This window comes from Vespa velutina, chromosome 18 (genome assembly GCF_912470025.1).
Source record: "Vespa velutina chromosome 18, iVesVel2.1, whole genome shotgun sequence".
In the NCBI taxonomy this organism is placed as follows: Eukaryota; Metazoa; Arthropoda; class Insecta; order Hymenoptera; family Vespidae; genus Vespa; species Vespa velutina.
The window spans coordinates 3,705,879-3,732,501 of NC_062205.1; the positions used below are offsets into that span (position 1 = coordinate 3,705,879).

The 26,623-nt window shown below is 39.1% G+C and overlaps 2 protein-coding genes across 11 annotated transcripts in view; one reads left to right on the plus strand and one right to left on the minus strand.

The window, feature by feature from the left end:
• Positions 1-199: 199 nt before the first annotated feature.
• LOC124955348 (high affinity cAMP-specific and IBMX-insensitive 3',5'-cyclic phosphodiesterase 8) lies at positions 200-10,188 on the minus strand. 5 transcript variants are annotated; one of them, XM_047509652.1, is made up of 20 exons: positions 9,900-10,188; positions 6,019-6,110; positions 5,711-5,855; positions 4,352-4,411; positions 4,047-4,237; positions 3,897-3,956; positions 3,717-3,783; positions 3,448-3,615; positions 3,142-3,356; positions 2,870-3,024; positions 2,659-2,789; positions 2,492-2,596; positions 2,194-2,390; positions 1,811-2,089; positions 1,598-1,724; positions 1,362-1,505; positions 1,116-1,277; positions 769-898; positions 616-683; positions 200-524 (listed from the first exon to the last, which is right to left on the minus strand). In XM_047509652.1, exons 5-20 carry the CDS (start codon positions 4,202-4,204, stop codon positions 435-437), a joined length of 2,256 nt encoding a protein of 751 aa, XP_047365608.1. In that variant the 5' UTR covers positions 4,205-4,237; positions 4,352-4,411; positions 5,711-5,855; positions 6,019-6,110; positions 9,900-10,188; the 3' UTR covers positions 200-434. The 5 variants fall into 5 exon arrangements, with proteins under 5 accessions (XP_047365608.1, XP_047365609.1, XP_047365610.1 ...); XM_047509653.1 differs by lacking the exon at positions 9,900-10,188 and adding an exon at positions 7,270-8,440; XM_047509654.1 differs by lacking the exons at positions 5,711-5,855; positions 6,019-6,110; positions 9,900-10,188 and adding an exon at positions 4,588-4,611.
• LOC124955349 (protein Cep78 homolog) overlaps positions 6,551-26,623 on the plus strand; it is a 66,386-nt gene continuing 46,313 nt past the window's right edge. For 3 of the 6 annotated variants that reach the window (XR_007102848.1, XM_047509659.1, XM_047509658.1), the window contains exons 1-6: positions 10,697-11,165; positions 12,827-12,929; positions 13,038-13,264; positions 13,589-13,821; positions 13,895-14,073; positions 14,143-14,917. Coding sequence is in view for 5 of the 6 variants with exons in the window: in XM_047509659.1 (XP_047365615.1) it covers positions 12,876-12,929; positions 13,038-13,264; positions 13,589-13,821; positions 13,895-14,073; positions 14,143-14,917 (1,468 nt within the window). In the remaining variant the exon portion in view is untranslated. Of the gene's footprint in view, positions 7,281-10,696; positions 11,166-12,826; positions 12,930-13,037; positions 13,265-13,588; positions 13,822-13,894; positions 14,074-14,142; positions 14,918-15,083; positions 15,152-16,445; positions 17,084-26,623 lie in introns of those variants that run through there. The other 3 variants (XM_047509657.1, XM_047509660.1, XM_047509661.1) reach the window with 3 other exon arrangements.

Here is a 26,623-nt window from a genome sequence, read left to right on the forward strand (position 1 = left end):
GCAAAGCGAATCCATTGGAAATTGTTATGATAAAACAATCGTCAGATGCGACGCTACTTTTCGTTGCTATTAATAATGCAAGAAGATGATTTTTTTTTTTAGCGGACCGTACGGCTCAGTCGTCGTTCGAGGAGCGAACCGAACGCAATATTTCGTTCTTGTGAATCGTATTTATCTTGATAAACCTAATTTCCTCTCATTTTTATTTTATTGTTTTTTTTTTTTTTTTCTTTTCTTTTCTCTTTCTCTTATATAACATATACTTGCTGAAACGTATAAACTGCATTAATTTATGGCATAAATATGCGCTACGACGTACTGGATGCCAAGCGCTCATCGGAGCCGTCTAACGTTTTTCAACAACTCGTTTCTCGTTTTCCAGTAAGAAAGTGAGCAGGACGGAGAATTCAAAAAGAGAAACGTCGTTCGTTTCGTCATCGTCGTTCCTCGGGTAACCTGGTTATGTTCAAGTCCGATTGCATTTGAATCTTCTCGATATCCTGCAACGTCGTTACACCCTGATCCTGTAAGGAAAAAAAAAAAAAGAAAAAAAAAAGAAAGGTAAAGATCTTATTCAATATCGTCGATCGAATATAATTCGGCACTTCGACTCACGTTTAATTCTTTCCATTTGTCGTAATTGTGTCGCATATAAGTAAGCATTTCTGGCATGTCAATGAAAGCTACGAGAAATAAGTGTTTTATTATAATTCGTTCGAGTCAGATGTAAAAAGAAAGAAAAAAGAGAAACGATTATAGATAACGCACAGTCCCAAGCTTCTATCATGTCGTTTATAATGAAATCGACGAAACCGATCTGCGATTTTGGTATCGAACAGGTCATCCGATCAAACATGGGCATTACCACTGGTATCTTCAATTTTTTTTCCTCGTCCGTCTGAAGAAAAAAAAAAAAAAGAAATAGAAGGAAAGACCTTGAATACAAAGTTTATTGGCAATTTTATAACTAGCTAATTAACTAAAAATATTCTTTCTAATAAAAGTAAAATCTGATGTATGAAGTATGGACGTGCTTTCATATCTTTTATCTATAAAAAATCATATCGATGATAGTTGAATGAAACTAAATTAGAAACTCCAGGGACAGAACGTACTTGACTAAAGTATTCCTCAGCAATTCTTCTAGCCCATTCGATGCAAGATCGCAAAGGCCTTGTCGGATTTGACACGTCGGCACATTTTATCATCATTCTCTTTACCATCATTACATTTTCCGGCTGTAAAAGTACCGTCACATCCACATTTTCAGAATTGTACTGGAAAAAAGAAAAAAAAGACAAGAAAATAAAGAAATACTTTATTAATACAGTAGTAGGAATTCGACGAAAGATTCGTCCTACCTCCATCGGTTGATCTTCCCCGACTCTTAAGCTACAGACGTTCATAAATCTCGCCAAATGTTCGAAGTGTTTCGTCATTTCCGTCGCCAGAATCATGTCAATTATGTTAGTCCTTAATAGCTTATACGTATCTCGATCTAAATTCTGAAATGTAGACACGATGTCGACTATTTTATGATACTTTATTCGTTCATTATTAATTATCGTAGAGAATTCGTAGTAGAAGGTAACCTTACCTTGAAAATATTCACTTTGTCGTCCGAGAGAGATAGCTTGAAGGTTAACGCTGCATGGTGCGATTCGAGGACCGATAGATCATTATAAAGGATTGCCAATTTGCTGTTCGAGTTACTTAAGAATTGGCTATCGAATTCGAAATAGACAAATGTTGACATGATATTGGAATTTGAAATGGCCTGTAAAAGAGACAAACGTGATTTTGTCTTTACCTGGATCGACCAGGATGATCTATGTCATGGGTGGCAGCAGCGATCAAAGCAGCAACCTCGTCGAGCGGATCCAATATTTGCTTCAGTCTCTCCGACTGCATAAATCTTGCCGTAGCTTGCATTACGTCTGCGGCATGTGTCGAATTGTGATAACTGTTGCTCGATATGTAATTGGCCTCGATTAAGCTCAGCCAATTGTGCATGACCTTTTCGTCGCAGCCCAATCTAGTCGGCACATCGTACATGTTCATGATGTTCGTACCGAGAAAGATTAATGGCCTATGAGAATGAAATTTTTCTATAATTTTTCAACTATCATATATAACATAAATGATTGAAAAAAATTAAAACTGACAGGGAAAAGAATTGCATAAATCTCGTACCGTTTTTCTGTCAAGATCTCGAGCTTAAATATATCAAAGTTCCATTCGAGACTGTTTTCCAACAGTTCCATGATCTCTTGGGGTCCTCTAAAAGACTTCGGGTGGGCCCTTGTAGATGCGACGCTTATACCTCTTACGTTGGATAATCGAGCGGAATCTGCCGATGATCTTCTCGAGTCCCAAGGATTACGAGAAGCCTGAGAACGATTAATAAAATTAAAATCATACTGAATAGAGAGAGAGAGAGAGAGAGAGAGAGAGAATGGTAAATAAAAAAGAAAGGAAAAGGAACTGTTACCGAAAGTAATGCTCCAACGAGATCTGTAGCGACAGGATCGGTGTAGACTTTGTCGTCTCGAAGATGCGGAACATACAATTCCGTTGTTTTCAATATTTCTATTGCCTGAAAAAAAAGCCAAGCTCGCGAATACGATCGAAAACGAAATAAAAGACATTTATTTCTACCTTGTCGATCTGAGCGGCTGTTTCGGTATTCGTCGTTTCCGTGATGGCGTTAGAAAGCAAAGTGATAACTTTCGTAATTGGTGCTTCCAATTGTAGACTATGAAGCTTTTGCAAGCTTGATCGTCTATGCCCTTAGACAAATATCGAATAATACCCATGAATAATTTTGATAATAAATGTAAGACGATAGTAAATGTGAAACCCAGTTTACCTTCGCTAAGGGCAGATTTCACGTCCGACGATTTTCGGGTCGAAAGTATACTCATTCTTTGCATTGGTTGCAAAGGACTGTTGATCGGACTCAACGGGCCCGAATTTTCCAATAAATATAACGTATCGTAAACGTATATAAAATGAGTTGCCTTCCTAAGAAAATATTAAAATATTAACTCATGTCAAATGTCTTAGTTATTAATTGGTTAAAAGATTAATAAAAGATCAAGGGAAGGCAGGAGGGAGGTGGGGGATCTAAATTCTACTAACTTTGGTGTAATACAAAATGGTATTATTCTGCAATTGATCGTTATCATTTGATTGTTTTTCCTCTTGCAATTCATGTTTCCTTCGAACTCTCTGCCCTTGCTCAACTGCTGCTCCATCAGAGTAAAGTTTTCATAATGGACTATTTCACCGAGATTTCTTCCTACCAACTCCTCCGTTTTATATCCTAATAATTTTTCGCTCACTTTGTTTAGAAACTGGAAGAGAAGAAGAAAAAGCATAATGGATCGAACGGAATGGATCAAGGAACTAACTGAGATAATTTTTTTCTGGAGAAAGAATGAATACCTGTACGATATTTCTTTCGTTAGTTATGTGAACCATATCGTGACATCTGTCAAGAGCCAAATACAGTGCGTGAGCCGCCGCCAACTGTGTTTTCGGTAATACTGAACTGGTATAAATTCCTACTAATTCGTTTATCAATATACCCTCGTGCGAGCACTCCATAAGTGCCTAAAGTTTAAAGATACGAATACTTTGTTTATTTAATTAATAATTAATTAACTATTTTTCCACGCATTCTGCTCTATTTCAAAAGAGCGAAATTAACTTACTCTTGAAAATCCTTTCTCCAACAAATCCAACGTCACGATCTCGTCTTTCTCACTGTTCATAAAGTATCTATTGTAAATGATACTTGATTAATTTAATAATAATAATAATAATAATAATAATAATAATAATAATAATAGGTTTCTTTTTTTCTTACAGAAAGGATTTGTTATCTCACTTACGATTTTTTTACGAGTGCAATAATAACGGAACTGTGATAAACTGGACTAGATTTGATTGCTCTGAAATAACGAATGCGATCAATCAAAACGAATTAAAAAATAAACGAATAACGTACAGTATCGTTCAAGATTTATCGCATTTTCCCGTACCTACAAATCGCATCGCCCTCGACGGCTCGTTGTCCTCTGTGATCAATGATCACTAATTCGTGACCTCGAGTTTGAAAGATTTCTACGGCTTTTTCCGCGTCTTTTGCCACCGATACGCTCCAGCCCAATCTCCTCGAAATATTTGCAAGAATTTCCATTTGCTGATCATCTTTGCTAAAAACTAATAATATCTACAGGAAAAGGAAAAAGGACGAAATGTTGATTAAATGGAAATAAATAAGCTAATAGATAATCTCTAAATACGAATAAGATACGTTCGATGCTTGATTTTCGGAGATGCTTACTTTTATAAGCCCAGGAGCGCTTGAGGTCAATAGATGCGAGTCGATATCCTGCGGTCCTTTCTACAAAATGAATTAATGGAACAATCTTACGAGTCGGAAATTAAAGAAAAAGAAAAAGAAAGAGAAAGAGAAAAACGAAAAAGAAAGAAAAACAGAAGAAAAAGTAAACGTCAGATTTATTGTAAGAAAAAAAGCAAGGCTGTCCAATTGATTGAAGGAATCGATTTTTAACGTACTTCATACAATTAGGTCACATCGTCAAGAAATAATTACATACACCTATAAAATCGTTATCAAGATATTGCGATTTCAGCTGTCTGTAAATTATCGTTCGTCTTCTAGATCGTGGAGTCGACGAAAATCCATTTACCACCTTAAATTCAATCTCTAAATCCTTCATCTTTATTTTCTTAATCCACAGGTTACTCTGAATAAACTTTGACGTGAAATCAAGCAAGAAACAGTGCCAACTACGTTCGAAGATAATTTATAATCGTTTTTCTTATTTATATTAATTCATATTGACGTACCGTTATCGGTATTGAGCTGTTCTTCGACAAACTTGAGAGATCGTGCATTTGATTTTTGGTCTTATGCACCGACCATTTTGAGCTCATGCCACCACATATCGCATCAAAGAGACTCGAGTACCACGGGTAAGATTTGTTATTACTGTTATTGTTATAATCCTCGGTCGAACCAGAAACGTATAATATCGGTTGAGTCGATCGTCTTGGGATATTCATCCTTTAAACGATCGTTCACACTCTATGTACAATCCATAAAATTCGTTAAAACTCGTTTAAAAGATGTTTAGAAAGAAATATCTTTCCGGAGGAAAGGAAACGATGCAGCGTGACACTGATAAGGATTAGAAACTGCAGAAAGTGTTTCTAAGGGACAACCGTAACGATACTGATCAACGTTGATCGGATAACAAGATTGTCTTTACGATATTGTTAGAAACAGAAGTCGAGCTATCTTCGATAAGCAATTTCTTCCAATGAAATGTTCGTGTAGCTTCGTAACAATTACTGATAATGCATTTTACGTACATCCGATAATATTTCTCATCTTACGAAAAGGAAATCGTTGTAAATAATCATTTTTTATTTTCCATGAATTTTATTTTCTATCAATTGGCATCGAATGTATCTCGCTTTTTAACGAAACCGAAACATCCTAAATGCGTTCTTGGCGAATGCACCCGACAAAGTTTATATATAGAGTCGAATGTTTTGTTTTTAGACGACTAAAAGACGATACGTTTCGTTGATACGTAAGCTTAATCTTTCTTTCGTTCGGTCTATCCTTTTTTCTCTTTTCTTTCGGACAATCGACGTGATATTTTTTATATACCTTGAAAAATCATTCCAAGGTATGATCATCTTCGATCGTACTAACAAAGATCCTTTTTTTACAGACACTCGGTATACGGACAATATGTACAATAACTGATAAGGGATTCGGAGGATGAACACGCAGCGAATTGCCTATTTCCTACCTACGTTAAAAAAAAAAAAACGTCATGTAAAATGCTTCACATTCTTATCTCCGATTAAAGGCGCGCGCGTACGTGTAAATGCGCGAGAAGAATCGAAACGTCATTCGTATACGTCACTTACGTAGCGCCGATAACGTAGTACAATTGAAAAAGATCAACTCACTATCGCTGGATAATCCGCATCCTCTTCCAAAGAACGACGTATTTCCTCGAGCATTTCCTTTTCCGCCACGATATCATACATGTCCGCGCGTTCTGAAACAAATCAATTATGCCATTAAAGATAATCCAAGATCATTCCGAAAGAGAAAAAAAAAAAAAAAAAGAAAAAAACGGAGAAGTAAATTAATGAACAATACATTCAAACAAAGTTGCGTCAAACAAATTAGAATTGGTCGATCGAAAAGCATAATTTTTTCTATTTAATTCGCTTATCGTCTTCTTCAAACGAAGATCGACCTTTTTAAACTCCTTGAAAACATGTGCCGGCACTAGTCCTCGGGTTTAATTAAAAACCATTAATCGACAATCTATGACAGTCGTTGACTCTTCTTCATGAGAAGTCAATCGATCGATAGGATAATCCTATGTAAATCTTATGAAAGAAGATAAAACGAGAGAGAGAGAGAGAGAGAGAGAGGGGGGGGGGCAGAGGGAGGGAGAGGGAGGGAGGGAGGGAGGGAGAAAGCAATCTTACGCCTACTTACAATCATCAGTATCGCACTGAAATATCAATAGGCCATAAAAAAAGAAGAACAACGAGGTTAAACGAGATACACAGCTTCTTTCTCGAACGAGTTTCTTTCGGTAAAGTTTATTCGTATACGAATAGATCCGCGTTTAAAGATAATTGAGCGAAAGTGGAACGGCTTAATTGGTCGTAACTAATACGTGATCTACGAGGTCAATAAAACCATTCTACAAAACTTTTCAATCTCGCGAACGTCTTTACGACATTGTTTATTGTTGATGGAGCATTCGTCAACGAGAAGAAATTTTATTAATACTTCATTAACGTCTTGCAATACGTCATTATTAATCCATACTATTCTAGACTTTTCATTATGTGCTATGATAGTATCATTCATTAGTTATATCAATAAAACGAAAACTATAATCGTTCTATTCTATCGTAACCCACGAATATATCGTTTGAACGTTTGATAAATCTTGAGTGCCGATAGACGCGAACTTATATTAAGATCATAGAATTATTCCGTCATGATATCAATAACAAAGTTATCACCGTTCAACGTCCGTTCTCTTTCTATTTATCGCCGATATGAAGAAAGTTTAAAACTGTTTCCATCGGGCATGCTGTGCGATTCTATAGATTTATTATACCGATTGACAATAAAAAATATACATCACTCGTAGGTGATGCGAGTTTGGCTATTACGTAGCATTTACGTACCATCGTCATCGGTGAGTAATTTATCGTCCAAGTTATCATCCTCGTCCGAGAAATAAAACGAGTCCAAAGGCGCGTCCATATGAATGATCTCACGCAAAGTAGGGTCGTCTAATCGTAGATAGCCTAATCGTAGATCGATATTCCCGGGGGCTTTTCAATTCGAAATAAATCGATAGCATGTCCTATCGATCTTTCACTTCGAGCACTCACTTTGATTAGATTTTCTTAGCGAACTCTGACGAAAGTAAGCGAGACAAAGTCCATCGCCGAATTAAACGACAAATTTGATAATTTATATTTTGACTTAAGAAACAGAAAAGTTTCAGTTCTTTAGAACGAGATCGTTCGGTGCTACTTGTCGTTATCTCGACAAATATTTCAAGGATATCATATTCACGAGCGGATTCGTTTTTGTCGTCAATCCGGATACGGCTTTGTCCTCCGATATGCCGATGAGGAATTCTTTAACGATACTGATTATCTCCGAGCGATACATTCGATTATACCTTCGATCGTCTTTTGTTCACCGAAGTTTTATATCTCATCGAGTATCGTTGAAACTCTGTCGAATTTTCGTTAGTTCGTTCGGTGGCACCTCGCGAGAACGATATCTATCGAGTGTAAGAAAGATTGAAGGTTTAATTTGATAAAATACTTATTACCGTGATTACTACTGTTAGACGATAGGATAGGATAGTACGGCAAGCGGAACGCATGGTGAACGATACTCTGTAAGCGGCACAAAGACAACGACTGAGACCGCCGGAGAGAACCGAATCGCTTTGAGTTCAAATTCTACAGGCGAGAGTGACTGGCCCGAAAAGTAATGTGCGATAGTGTCGTCGGAGAAACCTCGATACGATCCTATAGAAGCATACACTATACAGCGTAGTACCTTCGTGCACTTGAATTTGAGTGACGCGCGACCACTCGTTCGACCCTCTCCAACTGTGTATCGTTTTTATCCTCTCTCTTTCTCTTTACTAATCATTCAAACACCACGCACGGACTTTTATTCTAGTAAACGATATTAATATTTTTTTTTTTTACCTAAGGTAAGGCACGTGTCGAGTGTTAACACGCGATTCGACGATAATAGGGACATGTATTCTCTCATTTGCACGATGATCCCTAACTTCATGATAGTTCCATTGATATTTTCTTTTTTATCCTACTATTTATAATCGCGCGAAATTCCAGTCTCCATCTTTAATTTGCCGACATTTAAAACCGATGATTAGAAGGTAATCGTCGTATTTTCGATCGATTAGAAATGAGACAAAAAGAAATGACTAACTTATTTCCACGCTCGAGTCTTCTTCGTAGAATAAGTCCTTCAAATCCAACGTGAAATGGCCGCTGTCCTGTTTTCTCCTGAATTCTGGCGTATCTGCAAGGAACGTCGTTGTCGTGGATTATCTCTCTTTCTCTTTCGTTAAATCTCGGCGTCGTTGACGAATCTCATGGATGAAGAAACGAGATTTTTATTTCCAAGGATCCCGTTCGAAAGTGAGATCGTTAGAAAATGTGCCACGAGTAAGTTCAAAGGCGAGCACGAGCTCGGCACTTTTCATTCTGATTCTATATTAAGATCAAAACACGTAGAGCGGCATTACGATGCGATATATCGAGCGGAGAAAGTTCAACGCTCACGCACGTGCGTTTAAGCGGCTTTGAGTTTAATGCACCCGCCGTGTATTCGGCATTTGAAAAATTTATGATTGATCGTTGTGACGTCCAAATGAAATTTATCGCCGAGAGCTGGATCTCGAGTGTCAATCTTGCCGATTAGCCAGAAATAACCGATTTTGCGATTTGCACGATTGATAAAAAACGGAAGAAACTTTTGTCGTATGTTTTGATTAAAAGCTACAACAAAACGTCGAAGTGAATAGAAAGTGAAAGACAATGCGCGTTACTGATTGATATGAACGTGGAATTCGACCAACATATTCTATGGTTTCTGGTAGACTAGGTCAAGGAGAATTACTGTTACCTAAAGTTCCCCTTCCCTTTCGTTAAAAAAAAAAAAAAAAAATTAAATAAAATACAATAAAATAAAATAAAATAAAAAAAAATAAAAAGCACTTGGTACGTATACGTCTCACGGTATCGCTCGCACTTCACTTTTGTACGAACTATTTTTTTCGAATCTTTCATGGATTTATCCTAACGCTTCGATCTATGTTTCAAATTAATACTCGTAATCTATATTACTGGATTTCGAAATAATCGGCACGACGAAGCACGAAATATGAAATAAAAAAGAGACCGGTAGGAACTCTTTGTAATAACTTTCTCGATAATAACATGGCCTAATTTTCTACGAAGCAGGTGAAACGAGAGGGATAAAACTGAAAGGGTATCAAGGTTATTTGAAAGTAGTTTTGTTAATAAATACTACGGGAGATTCGTTCATTCACAAAATACTTTTCAGGTACGACGAATGTTTGAGTAAAAAACAAAAGAATAAATTATTAGTGTGATCAAATAGCACGAAGAAAATTCAATAACATGTTGGTGAAGGTTATACCGTTTTTCATTTTTTCTCTCTCTCTCTCTCTCTCTCTCTCTCTCTCTCTCTCTCTACCCCGTCTCACGATTCGTTCGATGAAAATCGATACACCAACCTGCACCGATCGCGGAGTCTTTCGCGTCCAACTTGGCCCCATTATGCGATTCCGAATTCCTTTTGTGGCCCATGCACTTGAGTGCACTGGACTTGCATCCCATTTTCACGGCAAGTTCTCCGCCAGTTTGGCTATCTATCTGTATCGTTATTTTTCCGTCGATTTTCTTTCGTTCGATGAATCTCGAAAGATTTTTATCTCGATTCCAAGCAAAATAGAAATGCGTATGTGTTAAGGATTGACAAAGGAATGACGGGGAAAGATCAAAGAGAATCGCGCGGTGGATGGGTGGGTGACTTTATACTTGATAATGTTTAATGTTCTTTTTTAATTTCAAGTTCCCGTAATCGATGTAAATAATAACTTTTTAAAATGTTCACGACTATTAGCCTTATCGTTCTCCGACGAAGATAGAACTTCAATACGAAAGCATAGTGAATATAAACTCGAACGTGTCTTATCGAGACGAAACGTATGCAGTCTTATCAGCGTTTGAACAAAGATCCGTTTGCAAATATGTGAAAAGAAAAAAATCTGTAGAAAAGCGATTCTCATTTATACAGAAAATAAATGGAGAGAAGGAAGGAAGTAAGACAGTTTAGAAATTCTCATTGGAAGGAAATCAAGGAGTTCCTTAAATAGATACAGACAAACACTATTTGTATTCCCCAATCATAGATTTATATGTAGATATTAACTATTTTCCTTCGACGTAGAACAATGTTCAATTCACAAACTCGCACACGTGTACGCACATCGACGAGTACTCGATCACTTATCTGTCTTTGCACATCTTCATTGTAGTATTTTCTCCCTTTTCCTTTTCTTTCTTTGCGATAATGTGTAAACATCGAACACTCATCAGCTGGTACGAAGAAAAGGCGTCATCGTGGGATTAATCTTGCACGCCTACGATGACGATAAATAACAGCGAAGTTACGTTGAAAAGAAGACAACATATCGTGGCGTAAATTATGACGCGATCGAGCGAAATGCAACGCAATTTTTTTTTTCGTTTTTGTTTCTTTTTTTATTCTCCTCGGTTTTCTTTGCTTTCAAGGAAGGAACGACTTTAGAGCATCGACGGAGGATCGACTATCTGTTTGGAGTCTAAAAACGTCTGAGCAGCGTCGTGACGGTGGCATACTGACGACAACGATGAAGACGACAACGATGAAGACGACAAGGATGATGGCGCCAATAGCCATCGATGAGACGCTTATAGTATCGCGAGTAGCGCATTGTTACGCATCACATAGTGTCGAGGTGTGCGCCAAGTTTTAATAAAGGCGAATCCACTTGTAGACGGCATGGTGGCCTCGAACTCACTGACTAAACTTTGCGATTTCTCGAGGACGTCTTTGTTCGAGAAAACGAGAGAGAGAGAGAGAGAGAGAGAGAGAGAGAGAGAGAGAGACTCCAAATTACGCCTATTTTGCACTACGATGCAATTTCGTAAAATCGATAAGCTCACAATCAGACATCTTTCGATATTTCTTCGTAAACGTCATTAAGGTATAAAATGTTTCGTCATTGGGAAATCTAGATTCGATTGTGTAAGAAATTGAGTAACGGCAGCATGTTTCTTCTTTATTTCGTTGTCTTTTTTATATCGTGCTACATAGTATTTTTTAACATAGGAACACTTACATCGGATAGAATGATAGAATCAAGTTTGTTTATCATGAATTACTCTATCAATCTTGTATATACTTTCATATCAATAAGTAAATAAATATTAACTATGTAAAAGCAAAAGAAAAAAAAAACTAATAAAATGGATCATTTTTCTACAATTAGCATTACTATACGTACTCTGTATATATATGTACATAAGCTAGAAATTAATCTAATTGTGTATTTTGGAAAGTTCTCAATGGAGCTGCTTTTTCGATTAATGGAAAATTATCTTAAGTGCGGACTTAAGTGTTATGTCCAAAAGAAATTGAAAATATTTCCTTGAGTAGATGATTATCATTCGAAAGGTCAGCCGGATGATCTTTGATACGTTTTTCGAATTTCAAATGTTCGATCCTTCTTCTCGATTTCCATACGTACTAGATTCAAAGACGATACTATCCTTGCTAGCCAAACGATATATAGGCGAAGGATTGTCTCAAGAAAGCAACTTTGTTTTGTTAAAGAGAGAAAGAATAAGAAACGGCATACAATTTACCTATGACAAATAAACGTCTGAAGAAGCCGGCGATCATATAAAGCGACTATTTGTCTAGGGTACGTTTTAGAATTTCCGTGACGTAAGTTATCTTTACTCAGATCTTATCACCCATTTGCGTGAATCTCTCTCTCTCTCTCTCTCTCTCTCTCTCTCTCTCTCTCTCTCTTTCTCTTTCTTGATATTTTTTTTTTGCCGATCTATTCGTATGTTAGAAACTGGTATGCGCTTGTGCCGCTACGATTCGCACATCGATGTTACTCTTTTTATTGCGTCGAATCATTTAATCTAAAGATTATCGAAAAAAAAATTTTTTAGTGCTCGTTTCGATTTTCTCTTTCTCTCTCTCTCTTTCTGTTCTCTCAACCATGTCACTTTCTCGAGATCTTGTATATCTAGTGACTAACTATATATTTATAAGTATACATATATCTAGTTATTTGTTTGTCGTCGTCCTTCTAGTGTTTACGTGTTCAGATGATAAAAGCTTTTTTTCCTGATAATAACATTAAATGACACGCATTTTTTATTATATTTTCATAATCGACGTCACATAATTAGTATCGATATTATCGATACTCTTTCTAGAAGCTACGTTCTCGTCGTTTGACAATGGAAGCTTAAACTCATTTCGTGACTTCCGTTTCGAACTGATTTTGGAGGACATTTCTAGCTATAGATAGACACGTATAGATAGGTTGGGCCATATGTAGATATATATATATATATATATATATACATATATATATAGGTAGGTTGGGCTGTACATCATCCAATGTCGATCATCGAGGCAAGTTAACATGCAAGACCACAAGGAAACGAACGAGGGCGAACAATTCGAGCAGGTTTATAAGGTTCGTTTTTAATGCCGTTTATATAATATTTTCAAAAAAGAAAAAAAAACGAGCATTCTTTCTCCTCTTATTTTATCATACGTTATAACGAGCTCTCGCATCGATAAGGTTCTCTGCCATGAACGAAGCTTGAAGCATCTGCCAACCGTTGAGGCTTATCTCCGTGAGAAGCACTTGCGACTCTGCGCCGATCATGTACGACTCGAAGAATGGTCACCTATAATAGGTAGCATCGCGAGGAATCGAGATCTCGTGGAAATTTTGATCTATAGCCGGTCGCGACGTAGAAAGGTGCGAGAGAAGATTAATAATGAGGAAAAGCTCGAGACTTTGTGGTAAGATGCCGTTTGATAACAATCTTTATAAAAAGTGATTGGCGAAGATGCTGAATTTATGCGCATTCGAAAGTGCGAATAAATTATACACAATGATGGACTTGAAAGACAGCCTACTGCTGTCTGGTTATATAAATATTTCTTTTCCACCTTTAAATTACAATTGTTTTTCTCTTGTTAACATTGAATATTCTATTTTATTTATATGTACATATGCAAGACAGATTTAATATATAAAAAGCAAGATAGATAAAAATAACGTTATATTTACGATCGACGATCCGACAGACGTATAGTTTCTTTAAACAATAAATTTTTTGCAAGGCGATACAGAGCAAAGGAGCAACAACAGCAACCGATACTCTATACGAATTTCTTGCTACGTTGTTTGCTGAATTCCATCATGATCTGCACGAGAGAATCTTCGGCGTTGAAGTCTCTCGTACTCGATGGCATTCCGCTTTCACCGAAATATTTGCGTATATTGTGCGACGGTTTCGTTGACAATATTACTTTAGAAAATCTGTCTTTGCCGAAGTGTAGCATCGGTGATACAGGTCAGTAGATATTCGTAATAGACTTGACGAAGAAGATACGTTCATGGATTGAAATGAACATTTGATGACGTAGGTTGCGACATGTTGTTGAACGCTTTACAAGACGTTCCAAATTTGAAGACTTTAAATCTTTCTGCCTGCTGTTTGACAAGCAGAAGCGTCGGATCGTTATCTTTGTATTTAAAGAAAAGAAATGCGAATATTTCGGAAAATGTTTGTAAGGACTTGAATATCGAAGAACGCAGGAAAAAGGTAACCCACTTTTCTTCTATTTCTTCTATTTATCAATGAAAATTTTTAAGAATTCAATGATGATTTTAGAATTACGGATTGCGTACACTCGTACTGAATAAAAATAACAAGTTGAACGATAATGGAATACGACGATTGATGAACGTTTTGAAGAACGATTTTTGGCTGAAAATATTAGGACTGAGGCATTGTGGCATCACTAAAATTGGAGCTGAGATTATCTTCGAAGTTCTTCGAACGAATGGAGTATTAACGACGATAGATCTGAGGGAGAATGATATACCGAGTGAAATTTTACGATCGATCACGAAGATATTGAAACAAAAGAAAGGTGAAAAAGAGGAATGGATCTCGACGAGAAAGAAATCGGATCGGCGATACGAAAGAGACGCAACGTTTCGTGAGAAAAGATCGAATCGTACGAATACTGCCCGTCGAGTACTCATCGATAGAAAAACGACGGAGGATTTCACAATATCTTCTCGCGAGATGAAAGATTCCGATGAATATGAATTCGAGGATCTCTTTGATTTCGATAATTTGGATAAGTTCGAAGAGTCCAAATTGAATTTGCAAGATTTGCAATTGCGACTATCGAATCTAGTTTCGAGCAACGAGGCTTTGGAGAAAGAGATAAAGAAAAAAGGAATATCATTGGAGGAGGAGAAAAATCGACGAATCGAAGCTGAACAAACTTGCGAGAAGATAAAATCGTTGTTGGAGAGGTTTAAAGATAAACTTATCGTTCGATCGTGGACTCGTTCCGAGGAGGACAGTGGAGATAATCAACCTTTCGACGGTCTTCGGGGAGTTCTTAGAATTTTAGAAGGGTTTTCTACCGCCGGTAAGTTATCCGCAATCGAAATGCAAGAAATTCATATTGAAGGATGAAGCGTTAGTTGATAAGATAGAACGTTTCTTACGATAAAACATTAAATTGCGTTTTCATTGCTAACGAAACATCTAATAACAATATATTTGCTTATCGCATTGAAACGTTTACTTTTTAGATACGACCACGGAGAGTTCCTTGTGCTCTCGGTATTCCGAAAAATGATAAATTTTCATTCGTTTAAGCGTATGTATTCTTTATAAATATTACGATTAGAAAGATACGGTGTTATCAATGCTGTAATATCGACTATTACAATTTTAGTCGTTTCGAGGCATCGCTGCAAGGTGGAGCGTGTAGTTAGATTTTCCGAAATGCTCGCGATCCGATAATAATTTAAAATAATAATTTAAACGAAATTATTCAAACAAATTAAATTATATCTGTATCTATTTAGACAAGCCAAGAAATGATTATTGGGCCGTTCTAATACGTCAAGTTCTGCTTTTGGAATAATTCAGACATCGAATTTAATGTCGAACATAAGTTGATTTATAAATAATTTCTATCTTCGAGATTGTGTCCGAACTAATTTTTAAAAGCAACTCATGAGACTTATTAAACATCTATCTTTCGTCATCTTGGATCAACGCTAGATCAAAGCATTTAATTTATGCAATCGGCTAATTTACCCTTCGCTTCTCTTGTTCTTCATCTCTGCCTTCTTATATTTCTACTGCTGGCAGGCATCTTTTCCCTACGGAATCGCATGAAATTACTTCTTCCTTTAGCTACGCTTCGCCTTTCACGGGTACTTTCCAGTTTTCAGCTTCACTGACGGCCGCTTATGCTAATGTCGGAAATTCTAATCCCGGATTAAAATTGTTAATTCGTTAAATGACTCCTGCGAGTCTGCGACTTATTTATACCCGTCTTTTCTCTTTCTTCGCTCTTGGAAAACGAAATGACTCTTTTCTAAAGTATTCGACGACCACAAATCGTGACGGTCGGTGTCGAATTCATCTCGAAGTTAGTTCGTTAGAAGTAAACTCGGTTAATTGTTCGAACGATCAAACGTTCTTCCGGAACATTAATTTTTTCTAAAACGCGCGCAAGGGCGGCATAAAAAAGCGGAACGATGCTGGCAGTAAAAAAGAAAAAAAAAAGAAAGAAAAAAAAGGAGGGGGAAAAGAAAAAATCAGAAAAAAAGGAAACACGCAGTTTTGGAACGTTGCCGTGATGATATTCTCGCGAATTCTAGAGATCGAACGAAGAAGATGGACGAGGCGATAAGTTAAGAGCGAAGGAAACTAAATTCTTTTTATTCTACATCGTCGAGTTTATTAGCATCGAACTCAGTGTTTCAGTAGTATTTCAATTCTGTTAGTACGGCCAGCGATATTAGATAACGTAACTTTGGATGTGGCACGACATGGTGTTCGATGGATATTTGAATTTTATCAGATGGAAGAATTTGTTAGTTAGAAAATCTCCAGGAGAGAATTTTTTTTTTTTTATCTCAAATCGATCAAAAACGAAGTGGTGTGGGCACACGCGAACTGTTCGATTATCGGACGAGAGAAACGAAGGGAACGAAGAGAAGGAGAAAGAGAACGAGAAAAAGGAGGAGGACCCTACCGCGGATAAATTCTATCTGTCGAACGTCCGTCGGCTGTACCTGCCAGCATTCGTTGCACGGCAAACTGCAATTAATCCGTTTTATAGATGCTGCCGATGTAAATGAAGTTTCCGGCCGAATGTCCAGCCACGGAGAGAGAACGAGAGAGATCGTCCGATGCCGAGAGTCCGTTAGATAGAGCGAAAAAGTGAGAATAAGAGAGGGAGAGAGGGAGAGAGAGAAAGAGAGAAAGAAAGCATCGATAGACAGAGAGGAAAGGAGAAAGAGGTAAAGTCTGAACTTGGTCGATAATCGTAAAAAAACTGAAGCTTTAACCATTCGATAGTAAAAGAGAAAGCAATTAATAATAATCACCCTTCGCAGCTTTTCTAACGTTTAAAAGCGAGTTTCTTAGTCTTTCGATAGATTTATAAAGAAATTTGCGAGACGATTCGCAGATAAAAAACTTCTCTGCTACGATTTCTTCGATAGAGTTCCTTCAATGATTTTATACGACTATAAATCTCCTGTCGTTCAAGTAATAAAAAAAATCATTATTATACCTATTCTACTAGTACTATTTGTATTCTGCCTCAAGTATTGATATTTGTTGAAAAATTGTAGAAAGTATTGAAGAGTCCAAGATAGAGAGAAACAAAGAGAATACTCGAAACATCCTTTAACGTGTATGTCTAGTCGTTCTCTCGGGCATGTTCGTGGCCGAGCAAAAGGAGTTTTCCGTGTCGACGGGACACGATTTACGAAGAAATCGTAACGTTATGCCCTGATATCGGGAGAAGAGCTTCTCTTGGCATTTGGCCCGTAGACGATGGTTGTGACCTGACCTTAGGCGTTCATGATGGATGAGAGGACGCAGACTTTGCCGACAGCGGCGCAATACTGGACGCGAGCTAAGGAAGACGTAGATGCAACATGTGCAATTCGAAAAGTACCTATGTGTTTTCGTCCTACGATATTACTGCATCAAAGGAACAACTGCAATGTCATTCTAAGGAAGAAAGGCGAGAAATTTTTCAACGACTATTCTTTTCGAAACTCGATAGATATTAAAGCGTATCTACGTAAGGGATGCTTCGTCGCATTTGTGCTATGGGGCTCACATGTCGAAGTTATGAAAATTAATAAGAAAAATTGCTCATAAATTCGGTTGAAAGCCAGCCCTTCTGCGAAGGACTGAGGCACGCGCTCGCACGAGTACGATAGAAGGAGGGAGGGAAGAGGCTGCATCTTGGCTCGGCAATAAAATTAGAATTATGTCGCGGCCTCCTCCTTCTCTTCTTCCTCCTCGGCACCAACGAACTACTTTGGAGCGAACGAGGAAGGATGTGGAGGGGGGTAACGGAAGATCCTGGCGTTTGTTAGCGGCGCCGGAATGTGTCCTTGGCTTCTTAACGTATGAGTTACCCACCAAGATTACATCCATGTCTTACACCCGAGAGCTCTTCCTCCCCCAATGGTTATTAAATTCTCCCAGCCCCTTCTACCCTTCTCTCTTTCTCGCTCGATGCTTCTGGAGTTGACTTATGGCCGTCAACGATACGTTGGAAAATAAAAAAAGCCGGAGAAAACGGGCCGCGTTTTTCAACGCGGGAAAAGCGAGTGAAGAAAGAACGAAGGGCTTCGTGTGGATGGCGCGCAAGAATTTTTATGAATACTTTTACCGACGCAGTACGTGAGAGAGAGAGAGAGAGAGAGAGAGAGAGAGAGAGAGAAAAGGCGGAAGAAAGCGCGTAGCGTTTGCAAGAGATTGGCTTCAGCTTTCAAAGGGAACGCGATACGCTTCGATCGAAAAGTAAGATGATTCAATCGGGAACGTCACTATCTTTTCTTCTCTTTCATTGAATTTTTAGTAAAAAATAGATGTCCAATTCCAATCTCACATTTTTGAAAGAAAAAAAAAGGGAAAAGAGAGAAAGAGGGAGAGAAAGAAAAAAAATAAGCGAACGAATCGTGGCTAACAAGTTGACGAAAAAACATGGTCCTCCCAGATTGATTTCTCTCTCTCTCTCTCTCTCTCTTTCTATCTCTCTGGAAAAGAGGAAAAAAGAAGTGAGGAACACGGGGCGTTTTCGATCGAGTGAACGAGCGACGATATCGTATTTGGTTCGTTAAAATATAATAACGAAACGAGACTCCGTCGGAGGTCGAATCGCTGACGAGCTGCCAGTCGCGGAACAGCAATTTAACCGTGAAACGAGGAGCGAGTCGTTCGCCGCCGACCGCAAATAGCCTCTGCCGCGAATTCACCCGAATCCGGCCAAACTCCATTCGCTTCGCGCTCTTATCTTCTATCGCGGTAATCGAAAATCCACGGCAATCGACAGGAATCTGCCGTTTGGTATGTAACTTCGTCTCTTCGTTCAAACGAGGGCATCAATATCTATGTATTAACCACGTACCTACTAAATACGTAGGTGTATTATAAATATCCTAGCTTTCCATTCATTTATATACATATGTTTATGACTTTCCCTACGTATTTGCCGATTTTTAAAAAAGCTCGCTCGGCTTGGACGACGACGACGACAACGAGAATGACTCCATTGATGTTTTATTCGCCTCTTTTCATCCCGGTTCATGGTAATCACCACACAAAGAGAATTTTTCGTCAGACATTTCTTTGTCGTGGTAAATAACGCAAGAGTCGAGTCTTTCCTTTTTACGAGAGTATTAACGGCACCAATCATTTTCTCCTCTCATTTAGTTGCAATGAATTCGGCGCCATCGTATCTCGCGTCTTATTTATTTCTATGTTAATTTCGTATGTTCTTTCCTTTTTTTTTCTTTTTTTTTTTTTTTTTTTTTTTTTTTTTTTTTCATTATTATTTCATTGTACGTGAAAAACTTACTGGAAAATGTGTTTTTTCTCTTTTACGGGAAAATTCGTGGCTGATGCTTTTATCATCCAACGATGAGAATTCTTTGAGGAAGGATATGGTCGTAACGATTAAAAGGAAGCTGAACCAGCTAGGATGGAAGTAACAATTTTCAAGGGGAAGTAGTGTGGACTGGGCGGCAGCAGCGACGTCGACGCCGCTTGGAGTGAAAGCCTTTAAGAAGCTTACCTCGATGACGGTGTAGACTCTTTGGAAAACGAGAGCAAAACATTTCGTCAGAAACGATACGCGCTCGCAAGCATGGAACTGAGAGACAGAGAGAACGAAAGCGAGGGAAAGAGAGGGAGAGAGAGAGAGAGAGAGAAAGAGAAAATATCTTTCATCCCCTTTTCCTTGTGTATTAATAATGGAAGCAGATCCAAATATACGTTTCCGCGGATGGCCTTTCGAGTAAAGCCCAGCGCGATACTTTCTCATTTCCGACTTGGATCATCCCTTATCCTGAATTATTTCTTCGCGATGGTATCCCATTCTTTAAGGAAGAAGAAGAAGGATGAGATGGGGATAAATAAAACGTTCCGAAAGGCTCATCGGAAACCGGTTTCGTCATCTTTTATCATCCTCTCTTCTGTTTTTTAACGAAATGAATCGATCAACGGATCGATTAAAGCTTATATTTACCATTTACGTCATGCGTCAAAATCTTCGTGCTCATTGGGTTATTTCAAAAAGAAAAAAAGAAAAAAGTGAAAAAACTTCAAGATGGAATTGTGCGGTCTCGATAAAAAATTCGTAATTACGAATCGCTCTGAACGTTATCAAATGTGATGTTTGAACGATATAAGGTAACGACGAGTGTAAATTCATTGTTCGTGAATGGGGTAGTAATCTAGAGTAAATTTTTACAGTCGATGTAATAGGTAAGGTCGACGCGTCGACACGTTCTCTTAAGCGAGCAAAGAAATCGGAATATTCCAGAAGGGTAAAATGGTACCTACTCTTCCCGATTCGACGGTTTTATAAATGGTGGGTGGGTTTGAAAAGGGTGGTCGGGTGGGAGGGAGTTGAAGGGGGAACGGTGGATACGGCGAATTAATTCTCCGCGCATAATTCTCTTATCGTTGACCGTCCTCGGGCCTGCCACTTAATAGGACGTTTGTATTCCGAGTACTTTCTATTCCACCTGCCATTCCCGCCGTTGCTGATCCTACAGAGTCGTAGCAGTAGCAGTGGGAACAACGATGGTGTCGGGAGAGGCCCTTCGCAGGCTCACGATCCTCCGATAACCAATTCGTTTGCGAGGTACGCTTGCGCATATAATGATTATTCAAATCGTCAGGCTACGTTAGAATTCCTATGCTGCTGGTAGAAGAGAGAAAATGGTAAAGCGAGAGTAAGAGAGAAAGTAAGAGAGCAGGAGAGAGAGAGAGAGAGAGAGAGAGAGAGAGAGTTCGAGGTTAAAGGGATGCAAGCAGAGAAGGTCGAAGAGGTTCTAGTGGAAAGATCAAATCCAACAAGTATGCAATGATCTGTGGTGTGTGATCCGGACCATTAGGTAAAGCTCCGTTTGTCTTTGTCTCTCTTCGTTTCGATTCTGTCTCTCTTTCTCTCTCACTCGCTTTCTCATACTCCCTCGTTCGAGGACACAGACAGAAAAGGGTAAAACACGTGTTTCCGCGATGGTTTTTGTCTGAAATCTCTTAGAAGCTCCCCCTGGCTCTCTCTCTCTCTCTCTCTCTTTCTCTCTTCGGACCTGCTAAATCTTCGACTGCAATCCGCGGCACGTGCGTTTCCAAGATTCATCCTCTTTTCTCCCCATGTTGTCATCGCGACGATATTCGACTAATATTACATTCCAAAAAGAATACTTTTCTGGAAAGAAGAATTTAAATTTCTACGAGGAAAAAGAAAGCGGTCGGAAAAACGCATTACGTCGATTTCATTGACACAACTTCCCGAATGATGTAATTGACATTATCAAATTACAAACGGAAAATTGAAAGAACAGAAAGATAGCCAATTCTCGTCAGATAGGCTAGAATTGTGGCGAGTTTTTGTTGCTTGTGTCAGGACATTTTCGAGAAAGAGGCGTAAGTGCAGAACGAGTAGATCGGACCTAATCCCGTTCAAATTTCCGGCCTCGATGCGCCTAAAGGAATTAGCATTCGATCTCGTCGTTCGTGAAGCGGATTGAAACGGGGGGAGGATGTTTCTCTTGGGAATCGTTCCTGGCTTTGTTGGGGAAATTCTTGTCCAAGAGAATATTCGTTTCGTTCTGTTTCTCTCTCTATCTCCCTTCCTCCCCCCCCTCTCTCTCTCTCTCTCTTTCTTTCTGTTTTATTTTTTTTCATATTGCTGTTCCAGTAAAAGGATAAAAGAGAAATAGAAGAAAGAATCAAACAAATGCCCGATATTTTTCAGTCACTCGTTACATCACTACGTTTTCAAGATTGTTGAACGTTTCGAGTTTGTACATTCTCTTGTTTTCTTTTTCTTTCTCTCTCTCTCTCTCTCTCTCTCTCTCTCTCTCTCTCTTTCCATTTATAATTATCAACATCTACGGGTCGCATCTATCGAAGACGTTTGTAACAATAATCAAGAAGTTGAATTCGAGAAGTTTTCTCTGAATAAACGGACAAAGTGATTAAATGGGCGGTCGCAAGGAACGAGTCGAGTTTTCACACTTCGAAATGGAAAGACAATTCTACCGCCGACGTAGAAGGAAACGCGAATTTCCTTCGTTTTCCAGTTCGCCTTGGAATGATTGAAAACGCTTTGCCAGATTAAGTTTCGTAATAGTCCTAAGAGAGAGAGAGAGAGAGAGAGAGAGAGAGAATAAAATGACGACGCACCGTGTTAATTTGATCGAACAAGATGGTATGTATCTTTTGATAGGTAGATAATCTCATAGAAAAATTTTATGAAATACTTTGCGAAGATTGTTACACGTTTTACCTAGTCGTGTATAAAAACGCACGAGTAGATGTTAAAAATGTTCAAAATTTGACCAACTGTCTCGTGCATCGAGCAGAATATAACTCGAGGAAGGAAACAAGATGGCGTGTTTCAGCGACATAATCCAGAAATGGAAAGGTAGTAGGTGGCTGTGTAATAGTAGCTAGCTGCGAGATAATGGCACGATCCGTAGAGCTAGCGTTAGGTAATAATGTTACCCTATCAGGCATCGATTAGGCCCTTTAAAGCACCGGCAATCGAGCATCGCTGGTGCTGTTCGCCTAGCTCCCTCATTAGCTTGATTACCGGAATTGAGAAATGATTATCGCGAGGAAAGTGAGAAGGAAACGATGAGAAACAAAGATGGATTCCAGCTTTTCTACGTGTTTTCACGATTGAGAATATCGATTTAGAACATTTTTCTTATTCCTTTCTGTCGTTACTTCAATTCTTTTTCGTTTTTCCTCCTTCGAATCACGTTATCCCCGTCGCAATAATTCCCTTGTGGCGCTCGTAACGCGCTAGATACGCAAAAGGATAGTAAAAAAGGATCCAAGAGGTGGAGGAAGAGGAGGACAAGGGGAAGGAACGAGGAGAAACAAAAGTACAACAATACGCTCATCTCTCGAGTGGCAATACGAAATATGGGGGGTGGTTCCAACGTGAAAGTGCATATGTTGTACGCAACTCCCATGAGCGCCCAGATTGAAACGGGGATGAGGGTGGCCGCGCGTAGTAGAATGAGAGAAAGAGATAGAAAGAGAGAGCAGGAGAGAATGGGACTGGAAAGTGCCATGGGGTTGCGAGTTATGAATTAACTGTCACCACGTCTTTGATTTGTGACGTCTCTCTGCTCTTTCTCTTACTCTTCTCTCTCTTTCTCTCTCTCTTTCTCTCTCTCGCTCTCTCTCGCTCTCTCTCCTTCGTACATGCTTTTACTTCGCCGCATTCTCCTATATACATCGATTCGCTAGCTTTCCGCCGTGGCTCTCTCCGTTTTCGCGCCAACTTTCTTTTTCCTTTGTTCTTCCGCCCTCTTTTCTCCATTTACCGTCTCGATTTGCCTCCGTTTGATTGATTGAGCACGATGGAACTCGATTTCAGTGAGTGGCTTTCTCCCGTCCATGGTCACAGACACACGCACACACACACACACACACACACACACAGACGGGCGCGCGCGCGCACACATACCATCTCTTTCTTTCTCTCACTCACTAGGTGTCCCTCTATCTGTCAGTCTATCTTTCCATCCGTCTCCCTCTTCCTTTCAGCCGCTACAGTCACGGTACTAATAACGGCGTTAACGTTCGTACGGCCTCAGGGTCAATCTTGTTTTCTCCCTCTATCATTCGTCCTTCTCGTTCATCGATCTTCCGACGAAGCTAACGCTTTCGCGCGTGACGTTCTTGATAAAAGAAATTATCCGAATGTCAGAACAACTGTAATTCAGTGGCGTGCTGCGAGTATATTTCTACGAAAGATTGCGATGTCGACTTATAACAAATCAATTTTCCACGGAATATCTTCCTTCGATCTCTTTTTCTTCTTCCTTTTTTTTTTTTTTTTTTTTCTTTTAGATAATAATTTCCATTATTATCGATAAACAGAAAATCGCCTTGAACGGAATTGGTTTATGGATTCAATATTGACTGATGATTCTTCTTTCTATTAGTATTTACTAAACGAGCATAAACTCTAAAAACGTCCTTTAGCTATGAATCATGAAAGTATATACGCTGTGTAGAAAAAAAGAATACAACACGTAGTCATTAGGCATACGTCGCTTCGTACGTTCGAACGTGTGTTTATTTCCATTGAGGATTGCTTCGGGTAACATTCTCACAGAGAAGATAACTATGATCCTGAGGGGAAGGAAGATGGTGGAAGATAATGATTGATAGTGAAGCGTATTCCGTTTTACCGAAAGTTCTTACTTTATCGGCGAACTTATCGTTGAAGAGTTAGCGACGAAGAACCCTCTTTTCCTCCCGTCCTTCTTATCCGCATCTTCGCCGTCAACCTTCCGAGACATCGATGCCTCGCACTCCCGCCGCGAGTCTAATTAATTTAATTAATTATCAAGAAAGTTTTACGTGAACTCACACGGTGCCGAACGTAAGACGGCCGACAATTTCCATGGTTCGCCGATAAAACCTTGCCGGATATTGCGCAGATCCAACGGCAGGTTCGACGGAAACGCCATCGCTTCGTTTCGATGTATCTTCGTTATATCGAATCTTTCGATTTAAATCAATATCTTATAAGCGAAGAAACTCTTTGAACTCGAACTAATGAAGGAGACGCAAATAAGAAGTACGTTCAAACGTTTCTCTCTTTCTATCTATCCGAAGATTCCTCTTCCGTAACGTTAATTTTTTAACATTCGAAGCAAACCCTTGGCTGGAGCTGTACGAAGTAAACTCCCGAGTTAACTCGATACAATTTGCCTCGCAAAGATCCGAAGTACTCGGAGATCGTCCGTAAAAGTAAAAGCTCCGACTACTTCGCGTTCTTTGGCGACGATTATCGAGCGATTTTAATAATTCATTTCGCTGCTACGACTACATCGACGCTTCACCGCGTTCCCATTAAGGTCTCTTTAACTTTGTCGATTCTCTCTACTTTAGTGCATCGAGCTAGTCCTTCGAGCTCGATTCTCTAACGTTAACTTGGTGGCTTCGAAGACGGCGGTCCCCTTGGTAATTCTAAACATTTTTTAAGAAGGAGATCGAAAATGACGAAGGAAAAAAGAATGAGTTGAAGAAAAGCGGGTAAAGAAAGTAATAGAGAAAGAAATATAGAAAATGAGATGGTATTAGAAAAAAAAAAAAAAAGACGTGTAAGTAGTTGAAAGGAGGAATAAGAAGAGGGGAGTAGGAGGAAGAAGAGAAGGAGGGAAATAATGCGGATGCTGGAGGAGAGTGGTGCCCGACAAAATTACAATTTGGGGGATGTAATTCCGGCCGGGAGAAATGGCCTCCACATACCGAGACTCCCGGCTGATGGTGGTAGTGGGGCCGAGTAGATGTCTCGGTGTGCAGAAGAGAAAGAGAGAGGGGGAGAGAGAGAGAGAGAACGGGGAGAGAGATTTATCAACAGCTCGTTTCGCACTAACTAGACGGCGGAAACTCGAAAGATATTGCATCAGCGAAGCGATGATAGCGCCACGACGACTGGCATTAAATTGCATCCGGTCGTTGCAGGAATTTAGCCGCCATTACCGTGTCCCTCGCACGGCACCGACTCTCTGAGAGACTCCAGCTCCTTGGGCCGAAACTGAAACCGCCCGTTTCGGAAGACTACGATCCTCTATATGTGACACATACTCGGAGACACGTACGTAAAGTTAGGTGGAAGATGGTAGGAAGACGCGTCAGGTGTCCCAAGGATAACGCTTCGTGATAGTAATCGACGAGCGAATATGGATGGATTCCTCGCTTTCTCATTAGGTTTCCATTAGAGACCTTAGATATCTATTCCTAGCTCGACCCGCATTTTCGAGAATCTATCTGGTATTTCTGTCCTAACGGAAATCATCAAATATTTCTAGATAATTCGTCCTTATTATGTTTGTCAAATTGTTTATAAACTGATCAATGTATTTTTATATTCTCATTGATATTGATTCTTATATTTTAATAATTAAAATAAAAAAAGAAAGAAGGATTAATCACGACTAACGACGAGTAATTTTTTCAAAATGTTTCAAAAGAGAAATCATGATCCTATAAAAAACGAGATCCGACAAATTTTTTTCTATTCTCTCTCTCTCTCTCTCTCTCTCTCTCTCTCTCTCTCTCTCTACCTTTCGCTTAGAATCTCAGGAGTGAAGATGGACGAGAGGATGAGTAATTTATCCATTTGGCGGTTTTGATCAGAGTAAGAGCCCTCGAGGCACGAGTGTCCTAAACTCCGACCTCAGACAATCCCCTCTCGGTGGATCTCTCTCGTGGAAGCGATCCACCTCTGCTGCCTCTTCGCCCGCAGCTCTCACCAACGAGTACTACCGACATCACCGACGTCACCAACACCACTACTACTACATATATGCTTAACGCGGCAACGTTTACTCGATCCACTCACGTTCCATACCGTAGTTCTCTTTACGAAACAACAACCTGTTATACTCCTATCGTAATTTGCATTTACAGTTTAAACGAACGCACCAGACTCAAGTCAAAATATTCGTCATTTTAAAAAGTTTTTTGCGCGTTTTCTATTTCATATATACGTTTGATCTACGATCTACAATTTTCAAGCGATTATACAGTAAATAGTATTTTG